Source organism: Hirundo rustica, chromosome 3 (assembly GCF_015227805.2).
Source record: "Hirundo rustica isolate bHirRus1 chromosome 3, bHirRus1.pri.v3, whole genome shotgun sequence".
Classification (NCBI taxonomy): Eukaryota; Metazoa; Chordata; class Aves; order Passeriformes; family Hirundinidae; genus Hirundo; species Hirundo rustica.
Genome location: NC_053452.1, coordinates 50,825,578 through 50,840,551, shown reverse-complemented (window position 1 = coordinate 50,840,551; position 14,974 = coordinate 50,825,578). Strand labels below are relative to the sequence as shown.

Below are 14,974 nucleotides of genomic sequence, written 5' to 3'. Positions count from 1 at the left end.
TTTCCAAGATTTTCCACCTGAACTTTAAGTACCTGGCATATAATACTGCCATATAATTCATTTTTCTTTCACTGTTCATTGATGCATTTCAACTTGCTGGTGTGCATTTTTTTGTTTTGAGCCATTAAACATCGGTATCCACCCAGGCAGTGCCTGGGCAGAGTGGGAAGATGTATTGACTTAGCTGTACTTGAAAATAACTCTGTTAAATCTGTTTCAGAAAACAAAGTGGTTTTCCAATGTTGACTATGTAGAACTACTCCTGGAGAAACCATCACAACTCCAACCCTATGTAGGACAGATCTCTAAGGGGCTTCATTCTAAAATCAATTTTGCGGTTCTGCTTGCATCTGAGGGACACAGGAAAACACTCTAATTCTGAAGGGTGGATTTTTTAAAAGAAAAGTTTAAATTTAAAATATTTGCTAAATAGCACAGAAATAAAATATATTTCCAGCTCCTGTATTTTGTTCAATTGTTGTATTTGCATGGCACAAATTACATGAGTATTGTTACTGAACGCTTTGAGGCACAAATGAATTCTGGCTTTAAAAATGTGTCAGAGTCAAGAAGAGTCCATGCAGTGATATCCCTCAGTGATGACAAGTATTTCTCACTTAGAAATACTTATCAGTGTAGAACATCAATACTTCATATATTTTCAATTAAACTTCACAAGCTTCTGTCATGTTGAACATAAAAAGAAAATGGTCTGAAGCAGAAATGAGAAAATGGAGATTAAAAGTGACCAGTGATCCTAAGGAGAACTCATTACTGGAACTGAAACAATAGTTTAAGGAAAACTCTCCTTTAAATACTTAACCAGGTAAACGTTTTCCTTGGGGTTTGAAAATCCTTCTACTACATGCTTAGGAAAATTACATGGAAATGCCTTCCTTGCTGGGAACTCCACTTATATTCATACGGTTAAGTCTAAGGGGAAATTTAGAGAAAAGTTCTCAGAAACACCGCACTAGGAAAGTGATTATTCTGTTAGCAGAAAGGAGAGGCAGTGAGAGAATGGATGCAGTGGGATTTTTGCTGCCTTGTCACACCAGAATGTCTTCTGCAAACAAAGGAGATTCTTCAATCAACTGGCTTTACCAAAGAACGTGGAACACTTCACTTTTTTTTTTTTTTATTAGTTGTCATTCTTCAACATGATGAATACTTACAGCAGTATGTTAAAAAAGATACAGTTAAGTCTCTTGGCATCACTGCATAGCAGTCACAGCATTTTCACACAATCTAGTGCTTCCTTTCAGAATGATGCATATGGCATATATACGCACATATGGGGGCTGATTCTTGGTCCCAGTGAAGTTGGGGGGACCAGTGTTTGGCCCATAGAGTTGTATAAGATATGTGACTATGTATATATAAAATGCTTTACAATAAACATGACATATACAATCTTGAATTCAAAGATAAGCAGAATATATTTTACATCCAAGTCAAGCTTATGTTCTGCACTTAAAAGTTTATGTACCTAAAATATTGGATGGATTATAGAAACAAAGAGCAACAGTTTGCACCAATCAAAGTAATTTGAATACATATTCATGGCATGAAGCTTGCCTTGTGGGTTTTTTTGTGTTTTGGGTTGTTTTTTTTTCTTTTGGATTTGCAGGGTTTTAATTCAAATTTAATTACTGATTTTTGTGGGCCATGGGGGTTGTGGTGACTTCAGAAGGGGAATGGGCGTACTTTATGGACAACTCAGCTGTGTGACTTAAAATATAAGGCAATAAATTATGGCTGGTACCCTGGCTGGCACCTGAAAATAAAATTGTGACTACTTGAGTTTCTCCTTTCTGAGTAAAATTCATTTGGAAGGGCTAAGTGTGTACTGTGTGTTTACTTTGATGGAAACTTTTAACAGAAATTTAAACCCCAGATTGCAAAAGCTGGTGAGATCGCTACTCAGTGTAACAACAGCCTCATCTCATTTACAGCTTTCTAATTAATCACTAGGGAGGCTTTGGTTTTCTTCATGAAAACCGAGTTTATACAAAAATAATTGACCTGTGTTGTAGATTAGGTTAGATACAACTGCAGATCATGTGGGTTGGTTTGTTTTTTGTTGTGTTTTTTGTTTGGGTTGTTTTTTTTTTTTTTTTTCCCCCTCCCGAGATTCTACTTAATCTCAGCTACTCCTGTCTTTCTTCCCTGTATTCCAAAGGTACATGTTGTCAATAGTCCTTTTATTCCCCATTTCATTGGTGACTGGACCACTGACATTTACAAACACAAAGATAGGTAAAATCTTTACTAAATGGCAATGCATACATATGCATTATTTTAACCAGCCTAAGATTTTCACTTATTATCAATTATTGTTGTTAGTTATACAGAATTGCCTCTTAAATGGTATGAAATCTTCATTTAGAGCAGCTAGATTTTAATTGCATTTGTGAGGCATAAAAACATTTTAACGTCCTGCTTTTAACATTTTTTTTCCTCTTTCTATATATGAAAACCTTAATGCAGTTTGAAAACTTCAAAATCTTTCAGCTGCACTGGCCCAGTGGGAAGGAAAAATAATTTAAAAGGGCCTTCTGTAAAGTGGCTGATAGGGCTGACAGCACTAAAATCTGTGCTATCTGCACAGCTTTTCTATTCTGTGCATCAGCAGCCTGTTGGCACACCAGGGAGAAACCCCAGTGCAGAAATGCCCTCCAAACCAGAGAATACCAAATGTTATCACAACTGCATGTGCTGAACACTGGTGCTGTTGGATTGGCTGGTACCAGTTATGGTTTCTACAGGAAATCAGATGGTTGCATTTTGCATTACAGACCCCAGGGAATCTGGCTGCCAGGCGTCTCCTGCCAGAGACTACCCTTTCCGAGCACTTCTGTCTGGAGCACCTGAGGCAAACTGGCCCAGGCCCAAACCTGTGTAATGGGTTTGGCTCACAAGTACAGAAGCATTGCTGGGGCCACCCTGAACCTCTTTCAAGCACTGTTTCATTAGACAAGGTGATTGAAATCTGGCCTGTTTGTTCAGCGCACCAAAATCCCCCACAACCTGATCATTTTCAGACGAGCGTTTTAAAGTTGGAAAGTTTTAACACGGTAAGAGCAAACTTATAGAAAAGAGCTTGGGTTTAATGTGGCTGTAACAAAATTCGATTTGTACCTAAGCTTTCCTGTTGGACCTATTTTCTGGAAGCTCTTCAGAAACAGCTCGATAATGTTTTTGTCAAGAGCTTTTTCTGTTGCTAGATGCTGGGTTTAACTAAACTTCAGAGCATTTTAAAAAATTTCTTTGAACCAGATGGAAAAGGGCTTCCATTTCTTAGTAAAAAGATAAAACACGGAAAATTACATCCTTTTGTATGGACTTAAGTGCTTCTAAGCAGTGCATTACATTGCTCATGTAATGTCCTAATGATTGTCCTACATCTGTCAGAAGGAAAGGTACACCTAAAAAGCTGCAAAGTGGTGGCGCTTCCACCCCCACCACCCCCACGTGGTTAAGAAGACATTTATGTCCCGTAGTTAGAAACAGTTTAATTCTACTACAACTCTGTTGAGTGCCCTTTGCTTGCTGTCGTCCTTCTGTTATATGAATCCCATTTAGATTAGTGGGAGGAAGAAGGAGGTTTTCTATTGATTGTACCTTACATAACAGGGGAGGGGCAGAAAAACATCGCCGGAGCGCTTTGTGTGCTCGCCGCCTTTTGCCCTTGCTTACTTCACTGGGTTTCAGCCTCTTTTCTCCAAAGATACATACAAAGAATTAGTGGAGTAAATCATCTTTCACTAAAACTCATGCTTTTTATTTTCCTCTGAACGTATTAGTTACTTAGGAGAGTGAACTTTCTCTCATGAGATCAATATCCCCTGTAATTGAGAAAAATGTATTATATTTTTCCTTGCATTTTTGTGAGTCAACATCTTGCTCTGTTTCTCTTAACACCAGCTTAAAAAGCTTTTTCTTTGTTGGCCTCTTCAAGGTCTTCATATCCCAACGTGACTATCCAAATGTGACTACCTGGCCATACCTGCTGGTTCTTTTGGAAAGCAGCTGTACAGATTTGATGTACAGGGGGTTCACAGCAACGCTGTACTTCACCAGAACACAGTTATTCTTTCTGGGGGCAGAGGAGCAGGGGACAATCCCTTTGGTGCAACGCAGTAGTGTCTGAGAATACAATCTCACTGAAATGGAGGAAGCTTAAGTAAAGTTTAATAAAGACTTTCCGAACTGAGGTTGTTTATGGCGTAGTTAAGGCCAAGTATCTTTCACAAACACGAGATCATAGAAAATTCCTCAGCCACTATGATAGCTAAGAGGATTTCTCTTAATAGTCTGACTACAGCACGTTTTTTTCCTTCATTGACTGAGACTAACCTAAAAAGCCAGTTGAAGTATTCTTTTAATTAAAAGAAAAACACAAATGTGTTTTGATGCTGACTATCTAAGGAGGGAATGTGGGGAAAAATCAGCTACACTGCAACATCTCTCAAGAAAACAAATGAACTCCAGAACTAATGCCGTGCTTCATAGATCACTAAGCTATTTAGTAAAAATTCACACATTTGAATAAATGGTAATCAGGCTGAACTGTCAAATCATGTGGTTTTGCTCTGGGGCCTGAGGGTTCTTCTGAACTTAAAACTTCAGGCTCTGTGAAACATTTGCCTAGACCGAATGTGCAAGGTGCCATGGATTAACAACATGGACCCATATGGAATGTGTTTGAAGTTTTCCAGAAGTTATCCTGCCAGACTTCATTCCTTAATGACCTTTGATACACCCTGGATACTGGAAAGGCAGTTCAGAATCATATCTTATAATCGTATGATTTTGGCAGCTATCAGAAGATGAAGGATGCTAAAAGTTAAGGCTTTTATCCACAAACAATGGTGTATATTAATAAACTCTATACCATATTTACAAATGCTTTCTCTTGTATTAAAACTAACAGTATTCTGTTCACAGTGCCAATGTTTTTACAGGTAGCAATCATCCCACAGTACTCCAGTATTTTGGCATGGGAATCAGTAGCGCTTTCTATTTACAGAAAATGTACACATATGAATATAAACAGGTAACTTGAAACAGTACTCAAAAGATAGATCTGTTCGTGTTTCAAAGGTTTAGACTGTACTACACCTTCCCTTTTGGCTGCGAGGGAATACTGTTCCTTGCAATGAGAAGATGCCCATCTTTTATCCAAAGTGGCATAAAAATGATTACCAAAATGAGCCTTGTTACACTGGAGGTGTGTATATGGAGAGTAACTTCAGTTCAAGGTTTATAGATCTGTTGTTTAGTGCACAGAATACAAAAGTTAAAAAGGTTTTTAACTACTAAAACAACCTGACTCTCTGCCCTCTGTGAGCACTGTTCTGCTCAGTCCATGACCTCTGGATGCTGGAGATGCTGGTGGTTTAATGTGCAGCCCAGCTGCCAGCCTAGAAAGGGTGTGGCGCTCTGGGCCTATATACATATGTCACCATACGACTTGTGGTAAATGAAAAGATCACCAAGAGTGCCTCTCTGCGCCCCGTGTTCTCTCAGCAATCATCCCTGCTTCATGGCAGTCAGAACAGGCCTGGCTTCCCTGCTGCTGACTGGGACTCTGCATCGGGGCAGTTCGGGATCAGGAGTGATGAATGGCATCAGGCATGCACAGGATGGAGAGGAGGGAGAGGAGCGTGAACATCAGAAAGAAACCCAGCAGAACCATGGGCGCATTTGTGAGGCCCCTTAGAGCTTCGCCATCTCTTGCCTTTGCACGGTGTTGACAACAGGCTCCTGCTCCCTGGGACCTTGTTTGCTGCTGTGACCAAGACGGAGATAGCAGTGCTAGAAGGAGAAGTGCAAAGCCACCACTAAGGAGTCTCTTCTTCATTTAAAGTCTGTTCCTGGCTGCTAGTCACTTGGCCTGAGTGGTCGTTGCTCCTACTACTGCTGTGTTGCTTGTGGAGCAAACTTCTCCACTTGGCCTTGTTCCTCCTGAGATGGTTTAGCATGTTTTCAGATAGGGGAGTGTTGCCTGTAAACTGGGCCCACCTCTCAAAGAGTGGTTCAACGATGTATGTCATGAACCCTGGAGAAACACACAAGGGACAGCTGGTGAGCAACGAGTTAATTCCAGAAGTGCCCCACCGAGTGCCTCGAAAGCACAAAGCGAGGTAAGTGGCAAAAGTCCTGATGAGAAATAACAACAAACTCTCAAGCAGATGTCAATTCCTTTTGAAACGCACAGCTTTGGACCAGCGTACGTGACAAGATATGGCTCTATCTAGGTGTGTCACAGTAAACTCTGTGACAGTCAGCAACTCCCTGAGGAGATATCAGACAAGAAAGTAACCAGTGTTTAACACTAGCTGCAATTTTTTCCCATGGGTATTTTTTCCCCTTTGCAAAGACCTCTCTGTCTTTCTGTTAAACATTTGGCTTAGATAGGCTTCATTTTGAACATTTTAATCTAGAACAAATTTTTTAACTCTTATGTTATCAGCAGCTCTTATTGTTAAAACAACTGGATTGGAGTGGGGCATATGGTGGATTAAAATTTCTCAGAGCTTCTGCCACAGTGAGATAAGCATGAAGAGAATGAAACTAATACTTACCAATCTGGATGCTTGGTACTGTATCCTTTTGCTGATTACAAAGGGGGCTTATTTCCAGTTCAAATTTTTGTTCCAGATCACCTGCAAAAAAAAAGGAAAAAAAAAAAGAATTTTTTTTCTGCCACTTTTATCTCTTCTCCATACCTGTGGGCACACTCACACAGTGTCTGCAACTGTGTGAGGAGTTGGAATCTTCTACCAATGATGATCAATTATCCATACAAAGAAAGATCTGAGAAAAGAAGACTTTGAGATGAAAATTAAATCTGAGCATGTAACTGTTCTGAGGACCTAAATTTTTAAAATAGACTCTTTCATGTGAAAGATTTTAAGACACTCTAGTCATTTACTCATTGTTCAAATCTCTTCCCACCAGAAAATTGCAGTATATCCATTTTAGAAGAAATTCATCTCCAGCAGTACTGTCGTGGAAATTTCTAGTGCGTTCTTGTGAAAGTGGCTTGTAAAGGGAAGAGTGTTGGAGCCTGGCAGCCCACAGCTGTGGCTGCACTAACAAACTAATAAGGGCCAAAGCATGGACTCCAGCAATGTTCGAAGTGTCAAGAGCTATGGAGCTCCAGTTATAAATGTGGGAAAGGGATGAAATTCAAAGTCTGTCTTATTACTGTGCAGTAGCTGGGTATCAAGCTATGCATTTCTTGCTGCACTGAGCATATTTATTTCCTGGGTCATCCAGGAAGCCCCCAGAGAGGCATCTGCACTGGACCGACTCGAGACAGCAAAGTAGTTGGCTGAACTCATAGCCACCTTCATAGCAGAGTATTTGATTAATTAGACCAGGAGATCTCCAGTTCTAAATCCAGGACTGCCCTTAAGATTCCTGCAGGAGCTCCTGCTGCGATCAGCCCTGGGGACTTTCTTGTTGGGAAGAAAAACCTGGCTGAGGGATCTGCTCACTCCTGATGCTACCCTTAGATTGTTCCTGATGCAGAATTGACCACGTTTGACATGGAGAAGATGCTTATAACCAGTCAGTAGAAATTATTCCTGCAGAAATGGTCACACAGGACAGGCTTCTGTACATAGTGATGGCAGGAGATGTTTTTTATGGAGTTGAAGGAAGTCAAGAGCAACAACAACCATTCTGGATTTAAGAATTCAGCAGAAAAACATCTCAGTGGGTGTAATTTGCCCACTGCCATGCAAGACAACAGTCACTTTTTCTGCTGGAGAAACTGCATTCCCCCATGCCTGCAATTACTTCATGCAAAGATTGCTCTAAGTTTTGGGTGTAGGGGTTTTCTTAAAACAAACACTTTCTGTCTGTGAGTGCAAAAAGTTCATCCTTTGTGATCGTCAGCCTTCCCTGCCAGTGTACATTCCTGGTTACTGCATGAGGTACAGGACCTTTCCTGTCTACAGTATGGAAGGGAAGTGAGAGTTAAGTGTGTGCAAGCTTAGATGTGCCACTTCCCCTCACACAATAATATTTTGTCCATCTGATTTACTAATAAGGATGTAGTGAGGGCTGGTTAGGAAAAACTTTCCTGTAAGATAGACAGACCTGCTAGTTTAGACAAAACACTGTATTTAACCCATAAAGAAACATTTTGCTTTAAATCCACTGGTTTTGTTTAAAAGCTATTTTCTCCCCACTAAGTTTTTGCTGTTGTGCTACTCAGGTTCTACAGACCCGTATAAAACACTGTGTGTATGTCTAAGCCTTGCCTTTCTTCACTCTGCAGCATGCAATTGCTTCTTAAATGTGAGCAGAGTATTTTCAGTTCTAATTGAGTACTTAGAAAGTATCAGGAAAACATTTTTAGCTTCATGAACAATCAAATGGAACAATTTAGCAAAACTGAGACACAATAACAGTTTCTCGTGTTTCCAAATGTGCAATTTGTCTTCTTCACATCTACCCCACCAAAATTTTTTGACTAAAACAAAGTTTTTAACTCCAGTGATAATCCCCCGTGTAGGTGTCCTGGGTAGAAAATGGTTGACCTGTCTGGCTCCAAGTATATCCACATCTTCCTGTCTTTCAGAAGTCACTTAACTGACACAAATAAGATTTGCTTTTGCACAGTAAGAACTTAAAATGACAGTCAGTTTCTTTTGTTTCAAGTTACTATAAAAGGAGCTGCATGAATTAGTTCCTGAGAACTTTCATGCTAGGGAAAAACCTACCAAGCAATTTTAAAACCTTATCAGAGAAAGTGACCATTAATGTTGCTTCAACACTAGCCATTTTCTTGAAAGCTTTTTCTTACAACTTCCAGTTTCATATATACAAATCAAGTTTTATTACTTATGCAGTGTTCCTAGCTGTGTCGACTTTTAAAAGACCTGAAAACAAACTAAAGTATTTCTCTAGGAAAAGTTTTTGTTAGGAGCTGCTGTAGGCTCAGATGCTCCATGAAAGGTACCTGGATTGTATGTTTCATTTACTAACATGTAGTGTAGATGTACCAGAACACTGGAAGATCAGGATTGAGTGTCTATTAAAATGAACTTAGAAATGTTCTATTAAAAAAAGTTAAAACTTTGTATCTGTTCCAGAAGGAAGATTAAACAAAGCACTAATTGTGGTATTATCTGTTTCATCTGTAGTTAAAAATCAAAACACAAGATCTTATGGTTTCCAAATGTTAAACTTGGTGCCAAAAAATACCTTCAAGCCCCATCACTGTGTTTAAGGGGGTAGAGAGGTCTACAAAAACACTTTAAAGTCATAATGGTATCTAAATGCGTGCTATTTACTACTGGGGGTGTTGTACCACAACTAAACAGCATTATACACCCACTCGTGATAGTCAGACCAGAGTTTCTGTATAATTGTCCCACATAAAATGCTCCTTTTCTCCCTGTGATGCTTCTTACTGGTCTCACGTACTCAGGTATCCCCTATCAGAGGTCTATTTTAGATGTTAGACTAACAAATCTCAAGGGCAGTGGAAAAAGCTTACATTTGTAAGAGCTGAGCTGTCCTCAGCTTGCTCCCCCGATACACTAAAGGTGAGGTACTGCACCTCACAAGCTGCATACCGATTATGCCCTCACTGCACATCAGACTAACTAAACCTGTATTGGGCAACTTGCTTACGTTGCTTCAAAGGCATCAAAGTCAAAGACATATCGTCAGCCTAAACTGTCATTGGCTGAAAATTAACTTGCTGACCTTGTTTGTCTTTGTTACAGAGTAACTGTACCAGGTACCACCTCAGATGTGGCTTAATTTTGTAGTGCAGAACATTAAATGAACTAAGAACTTCATTGTGCGCTCTTCCACTTGCTTTCAGCTCTCAGGATGCTCTGAACAAAGAATTTAACAGTGATTAAACTCTGCTGCACCCTGTATTGCAGCACAGCATGACCCTGCCTATGCAGATAGAGCCAAATGGTGTAATTACTGTGCTTTTAAAAAAGCCCTGCTTGACTGTGCTCTCTGCAGGGGTCTGAAAACATTTGCAGTAGGTTCTAGCTGAGGTTTGGCTTGCCTGCTTTGGCCCTTTCAACAGCATGCTGGGAAGCTGTTTGAACCCTTTCTCTGCATTTGCAGGCAGAAGAATGTGTCATATTTGGGAAACAGTGAGGGTAAGTCTCCCATCAGAGTTGTAGTGGGAGCATGAAAAGCAAGACAAAACACAATGCTAGGATTTTGGGGCAGTGTGGCACTGGCACCACTCCAGCTCAGAAATGGTGACTGGAGGGTCTCAGAGAAGAACCCAGCTGTGGGCTTTTCAGCTGAACTCAAGTGCTGAGGCACAACAAAACCCTCCCTCCTGCCTGATGCTGGTAGAGGAGCAGAGAAACGCTTGTTGCTTTTCTACCCCTTCCCACTTTTCCAATGAGGCAGCGCATCTCTGAACAGCACATTCTCAAGGGACGTTTCAGTGCTACCTCCAAATTTCTGCCAGACAGAAACCATGGCAAGCTGAGGTGAAACGGGACTGCTGTGAGTTGAAGGGGCTGACCTTGTCGGTAAAACTCTTCACAGACCCGTTCACTCCACTGTTTGCTGAGATCCCAGACTCGGCACGGGTTGCAAATGTCAGCACACTTGAGTGCAATCTGAAAGCAAGAAGAAAAGCAGTAGTGAGAAAAGAAGTTACTGTTATAGCAGCGCTTCAGCAGTAAATCTGCAGTCATGGAACTCCCAGGCCCCAGCAGCAATGTTGGGAAGGGTTAACATTACCTTTCAGAGACTCAACCTCACCCAAATGTGCCCTTTGAGGAAAAAGCATGTATTTCAGCTGCAAACAAAACTTTCATTCAGCCCTCCGCTTTACCGTAGTGAAAACAAGAGCAGGGCCACATGCCAAGGCTGCAAAGTGTTTTGGATATTCCTTGCAAGGGATAAGCCAACAAAAGCCTCAGGCTGGCTCCTGCTGACTGCTTGGCTCAGCATCTATGGCTGATGACAAGGAAGGGAAGAGCCAAGCTGGTGTATTTGGGCATGATTTCTCTGCGGTCTCAGTGAGTGACCTTGCATCTCACTTCATCTTAATGTCTGCATATTTTTGTTTACAAAGCTAAGCACAGGGCTCTCCACACTGCCCCTGACCTGGTTTCACTTAGTTAACTAGTACTTTTAAGCACTTTGTAGGAGAATGAGTACGGGGGAAAGGTTTTTAAAACCGAGTAACTACTTCAGAAAAGTAAACCACTTAGTGTGCCTGTCTTGCTGCCTTGAAACGAAGTATCATGTGCCTTGTCTCTTCAGACTGAACACAGTCATTCTGTCTGACAGAAGTCAGAAGTCATTTTGGCCCCCAAGAAGAAAACATAAATATTTCCTGTAAGAGTTCAGACCTGTGAACCAGGGGAGGGAAATCTCAAAGTCATTTTTCTCTTTGGATTAAGCTGATTAGCCTTAATGTTATTGTCTAGTGCAAGGACCTTTCAAACATTCTTTAGGTAACTCCAATCAACCAAGATTTGATTTTTTTGTTTTCTTTTTCCATAACTAATCCACCACATAAGTAAACCTTACTATGTCTGTTCCCTTGTTCCTAAGTTCCTAGTGCATAAGAAATCTTTTTTGCAATAGCTGAGAGCTGTAATTCGCCTGCTTGTTGGCATTTGCACAACTTTCTTGACTCATCTGTCCAGAAATATGGTCAACCTGTCACCCTGCCCTGCACAGTCTGTGCAGGAACCTGACAGAAGACTGTGTTTGAGGCAGGAGAGGTGAGAAGCTACTACAGTTCCCATGCTGCTAGAGGGGGGAGAATGATCAGCACTTCTTTGCCTTGCAGCTGTCACCCTTTCTGTAACTTTGATGGAAGGAAAATATATAGGTGCTTGTTTTATAAATGGAAAAGATTATTTCAACTTCTTTATGTATTTAGGAATGAAATTAATGTGATTTCTCCAAAGAAACAAGTATATGTAGCTACATTAATCACAATAACACTTTAGTAGGCAGAGGCTTATTCGAAAGGGTCTGCTAATGACTGCTGCTTAGCTGGAAGAACCAGGGTGAACCTATTTGATTTTTGAATAAAGCATGGGTTTTTCATCAGCTGGGCAGATGCACTGGAGAAGCATCTGCTGCCATGGCAACAGCTGTCTCTGCAGAGGCAGTTTCTGAGCATCCATCACAGGAACAGGACTTGGAGACCTGATGTCAGGCTGTCCTGAGGGGGCTCTCCTGCACGGTGCCAGAAAATAACACCAGTGGAGTGCCATTTGCCAGGAGAGAGAGAGAGACACTACTAATTGAAGCATTACCTGGCAAGAGAAGCAGTGTTCTGTAAATAAAATAATTACTAGCTTATCTTCATTGCTTAGCTTCTGACACTCTCCTGTATCTGTTGCATTCACAGCTTTTTAACTCAAGGAAATAACATAAGGAAATACTGAAGGCACCTTATGCTTGCCTGACATGCCAGAAGGTGGCAGAAGGGAAGTGTTTATGGTAATAGATAAGGAGAGGCTGATGTCCAGACATGCTATAATACACTACTCTTAACATATATTAGGAAACACTGTGACCTGAAAAAATTAATAAAAACAGTTTAAAAAATTTTTTGACGTTACCTGAAGCATAAAATGTCTGTCTTGTGCATCCTCCAGCCTCAAATCCTGATTGTCAAGGTGAGATTTCAGACGAATCAAAAACTCATTCTGCCTGTTGATGTCTGTTGCCAAGATCAGGGAGCCCAACTGCTGTTCAATGTCCTGTCTGCAATGAAGGCAAATAAGCCCCTTTAATCATGGAACTATTCAACATTAAGAGCTCAAAACAACCTGCTCTGGATCTTTGGAGCTGGCATAAAGCTCCCTCTTTCTTTATGGACCCAGTCTGATCTGTTTGGTCAGTCCCTGCTGGGGTTTGTGGGGTACAACTGTTCTACCTGCCCAAATGCGTTCAAGAAGAACAGATAATGTAGAAGAAAAATGTTTGCTGGCACAAGTTGTTCTGAAAGCTTCTGAAAAGTGCTAGGAAGGTACAAAAAAAAAAAAAAATCCATCCTGAAACAACAGCACGTTGCATCAAGAAAAAAGCTCACGTCTTACTTCAGCTGCTCAGAGGTGAGCGGTGAATACTGCAACTTTCAAGTTGCAGTCAAAACTGTGAAGGTCTAGACTGAAGTCCTTTAAGTTGTCGGTTTGATGCAAAGAATTTCTGGAGGGATATGGAGCTTATTGCTTCCAGGTAACTTGTTTATATTCTGGGTAGAATCGCCTGTGATTTAAAATTTAATACTGCAGTCTGTTCACTGTCTCAGTCTCCCATCCTTGGTGGGACTAACACAAGTAAAAAGCTAGCAGCAACTTGCCAAGGTGCTCATGTGGCTGGCTCTTCTTTTGCTTTATCCATAAAAACTGAACCACATTCCCTCAGTGAGGTGAAGTCCAGAACAGTCTTGATGTTTCCTGACCAACTCCTTCAATTTCCTGGTTTTAATCACTAAATCTTTCCATATTTGGTTGGTGCTATGTAAAATGAAAAATGCCAAGAATCCATCAGAACAAGTCCACTCTTGCTGGAACTCTCTGTGTTCCTGGTGCCCAGCGTGGCCATTCCTGTGCTGCAGAAGTGGGTAGATCTTAAAAAACACTTCCACTGTGTAAGTTTGTCTCATGATTTCATAGTGGCACCAAGAAGGGGCAGGAAGTTCCTGAAACCTGGGCCTGTTTGCCAGCATGCTTTTAAGAAGGGAAAAGGAGGCCATGGCCTGGTTTCAGTGATTCTGGTGGATACTTACGTGACCTCCTTGGGCAGGTGGGCGAGCAGCCGTGACTCTCGAAGCATGCCTATGGTGGAGCGCCAGTGGTGGTTCTCCAGCACGGAAACGTTCTGGGGAGGAATACCACCAATAAACGCAAGGATTAGGATGGTATCCACGGTACAGGTACACAAATGGATTTGCCATATCACATGATATCCAGAGCTGGTTAGACATGCTGTAATGTGAGCCTAAAATGTGTGATTTTCAACCACAGTTGGATTAGAGTAATTGGTCTAGATTTCTACAGTTAAGGACCTTTTGCTTCTGGGTTTCTTAGCTCAGGTCAGCCCTAGGGGCCTGTTGTTCTGCAGTTTTTGAGTCCTGCTGTGAACAGAGGAGCTAATCTCATCTGAGTGGGAGGTAGCTTGCATTCTAACAGATTTATTAACAAATGAATTGAAGCAGGACTGCAAAATCATATTTTTACCTCCTATTTATTCCAGGTTGACTTTTCAGCCTCTACAGTTTAAATGCAGAGCGGACAAGAAAGAGAAAACGAAACTGCCGAATTTCCCTTCGAGTCAGGGAACTGGAAGCTGCCTACAGCTGTTCAGTGAAAGCAAGAGGAATAGCAGTACTGCTGAGCATTTCCAGGCCTCAGCAACTTAGTCTGCAACAAATTTTGACTCCTCTTTGTTTCCTTGCTTTCAACTAAGTGGAACCCAAGTCAGGTTGGAAAAAACCTGCTAGGGAGCTGAAATCCAGCTTTCTAGGTTGTCAGTAAATTACAACAAATTTGGTATCTTATGTCTGATGACTTGAAATTACTATCCTAACACACAATGCATTTTCCCATCATCCCTTGTTTAGTTCACAGAGTACTTTCTACCACCAAATGCCTCAGAAATATCACTTGTTCAGAAACCTCTATCATCTGTTCCCTGTTTTGGGCAGTTCACAACTTTTGCAGCAGATGAGCACTGGATAAGAAAAACGAAACCAAACCTTTTGAGCAGGCAGCAGAACAAGGACTCCACCCTGCCTCTGCCAGCTGGGAAATCCAGCTGGAGTCAGAATCCCTCCCTCCAGCCACTGTCCATCTCTAGCTCCCTCACGCACAGTCCCACAGCTCTGAGGTGTTGCTGCCATAGTACTGCCTTCCCCGTGGGACATGATGTGCAGCCTCCACGTCTCTAAGAGGGACTGAGCAGTATTTTCTCCCTCAGTCTTCCCCATCTTCCT

At 41.4% G+C, this 14,974-nt stretch overlaps 1 protein-coding gene across 4 annotated transcripts in view; it reads right to left on the bottom strand.

Moving 5' to 3' along the window:
* Positions 1-1,058: 1,058 nt before the first annotated feature.
* PDE7B (phosphodiesterase 7B) overlaps positions 1,059-14,974 on the bottom strand; it is a 170,908-nt gene continuing 156,992 nt past the window's right edge. For all 4 annotated transcript variants that reach the window (XM_040057708.2, XM_040057709.2, XM_040057710.2 and 1 more), the window contains 5 exons: positions 13,769-13,860; positions 12,597-12,741; positions 10,529-10,625; positions 6,591-6,671; positions 1,059-6,064 (listed from right to left, as the gene is read on the bottom strand). In XM_040057708.2, coding sequence (XP_039913642.1) covers positions 5,847-6,064; positions 6,591-6,671; positions 10,529-10,625; positions 12,597-12,741; positions 13,769-13,860 — 633 coding nt within the window. In that variant the 3' untranslated portion in view covers positions 1,059-5,846. The remainder of the gene's footprint in view (positions 6,065-6,590; positions 6,672-10,528; positions 10,626-12,596; positions 12,742-13,768; positions 13,861-14,974) is intronic.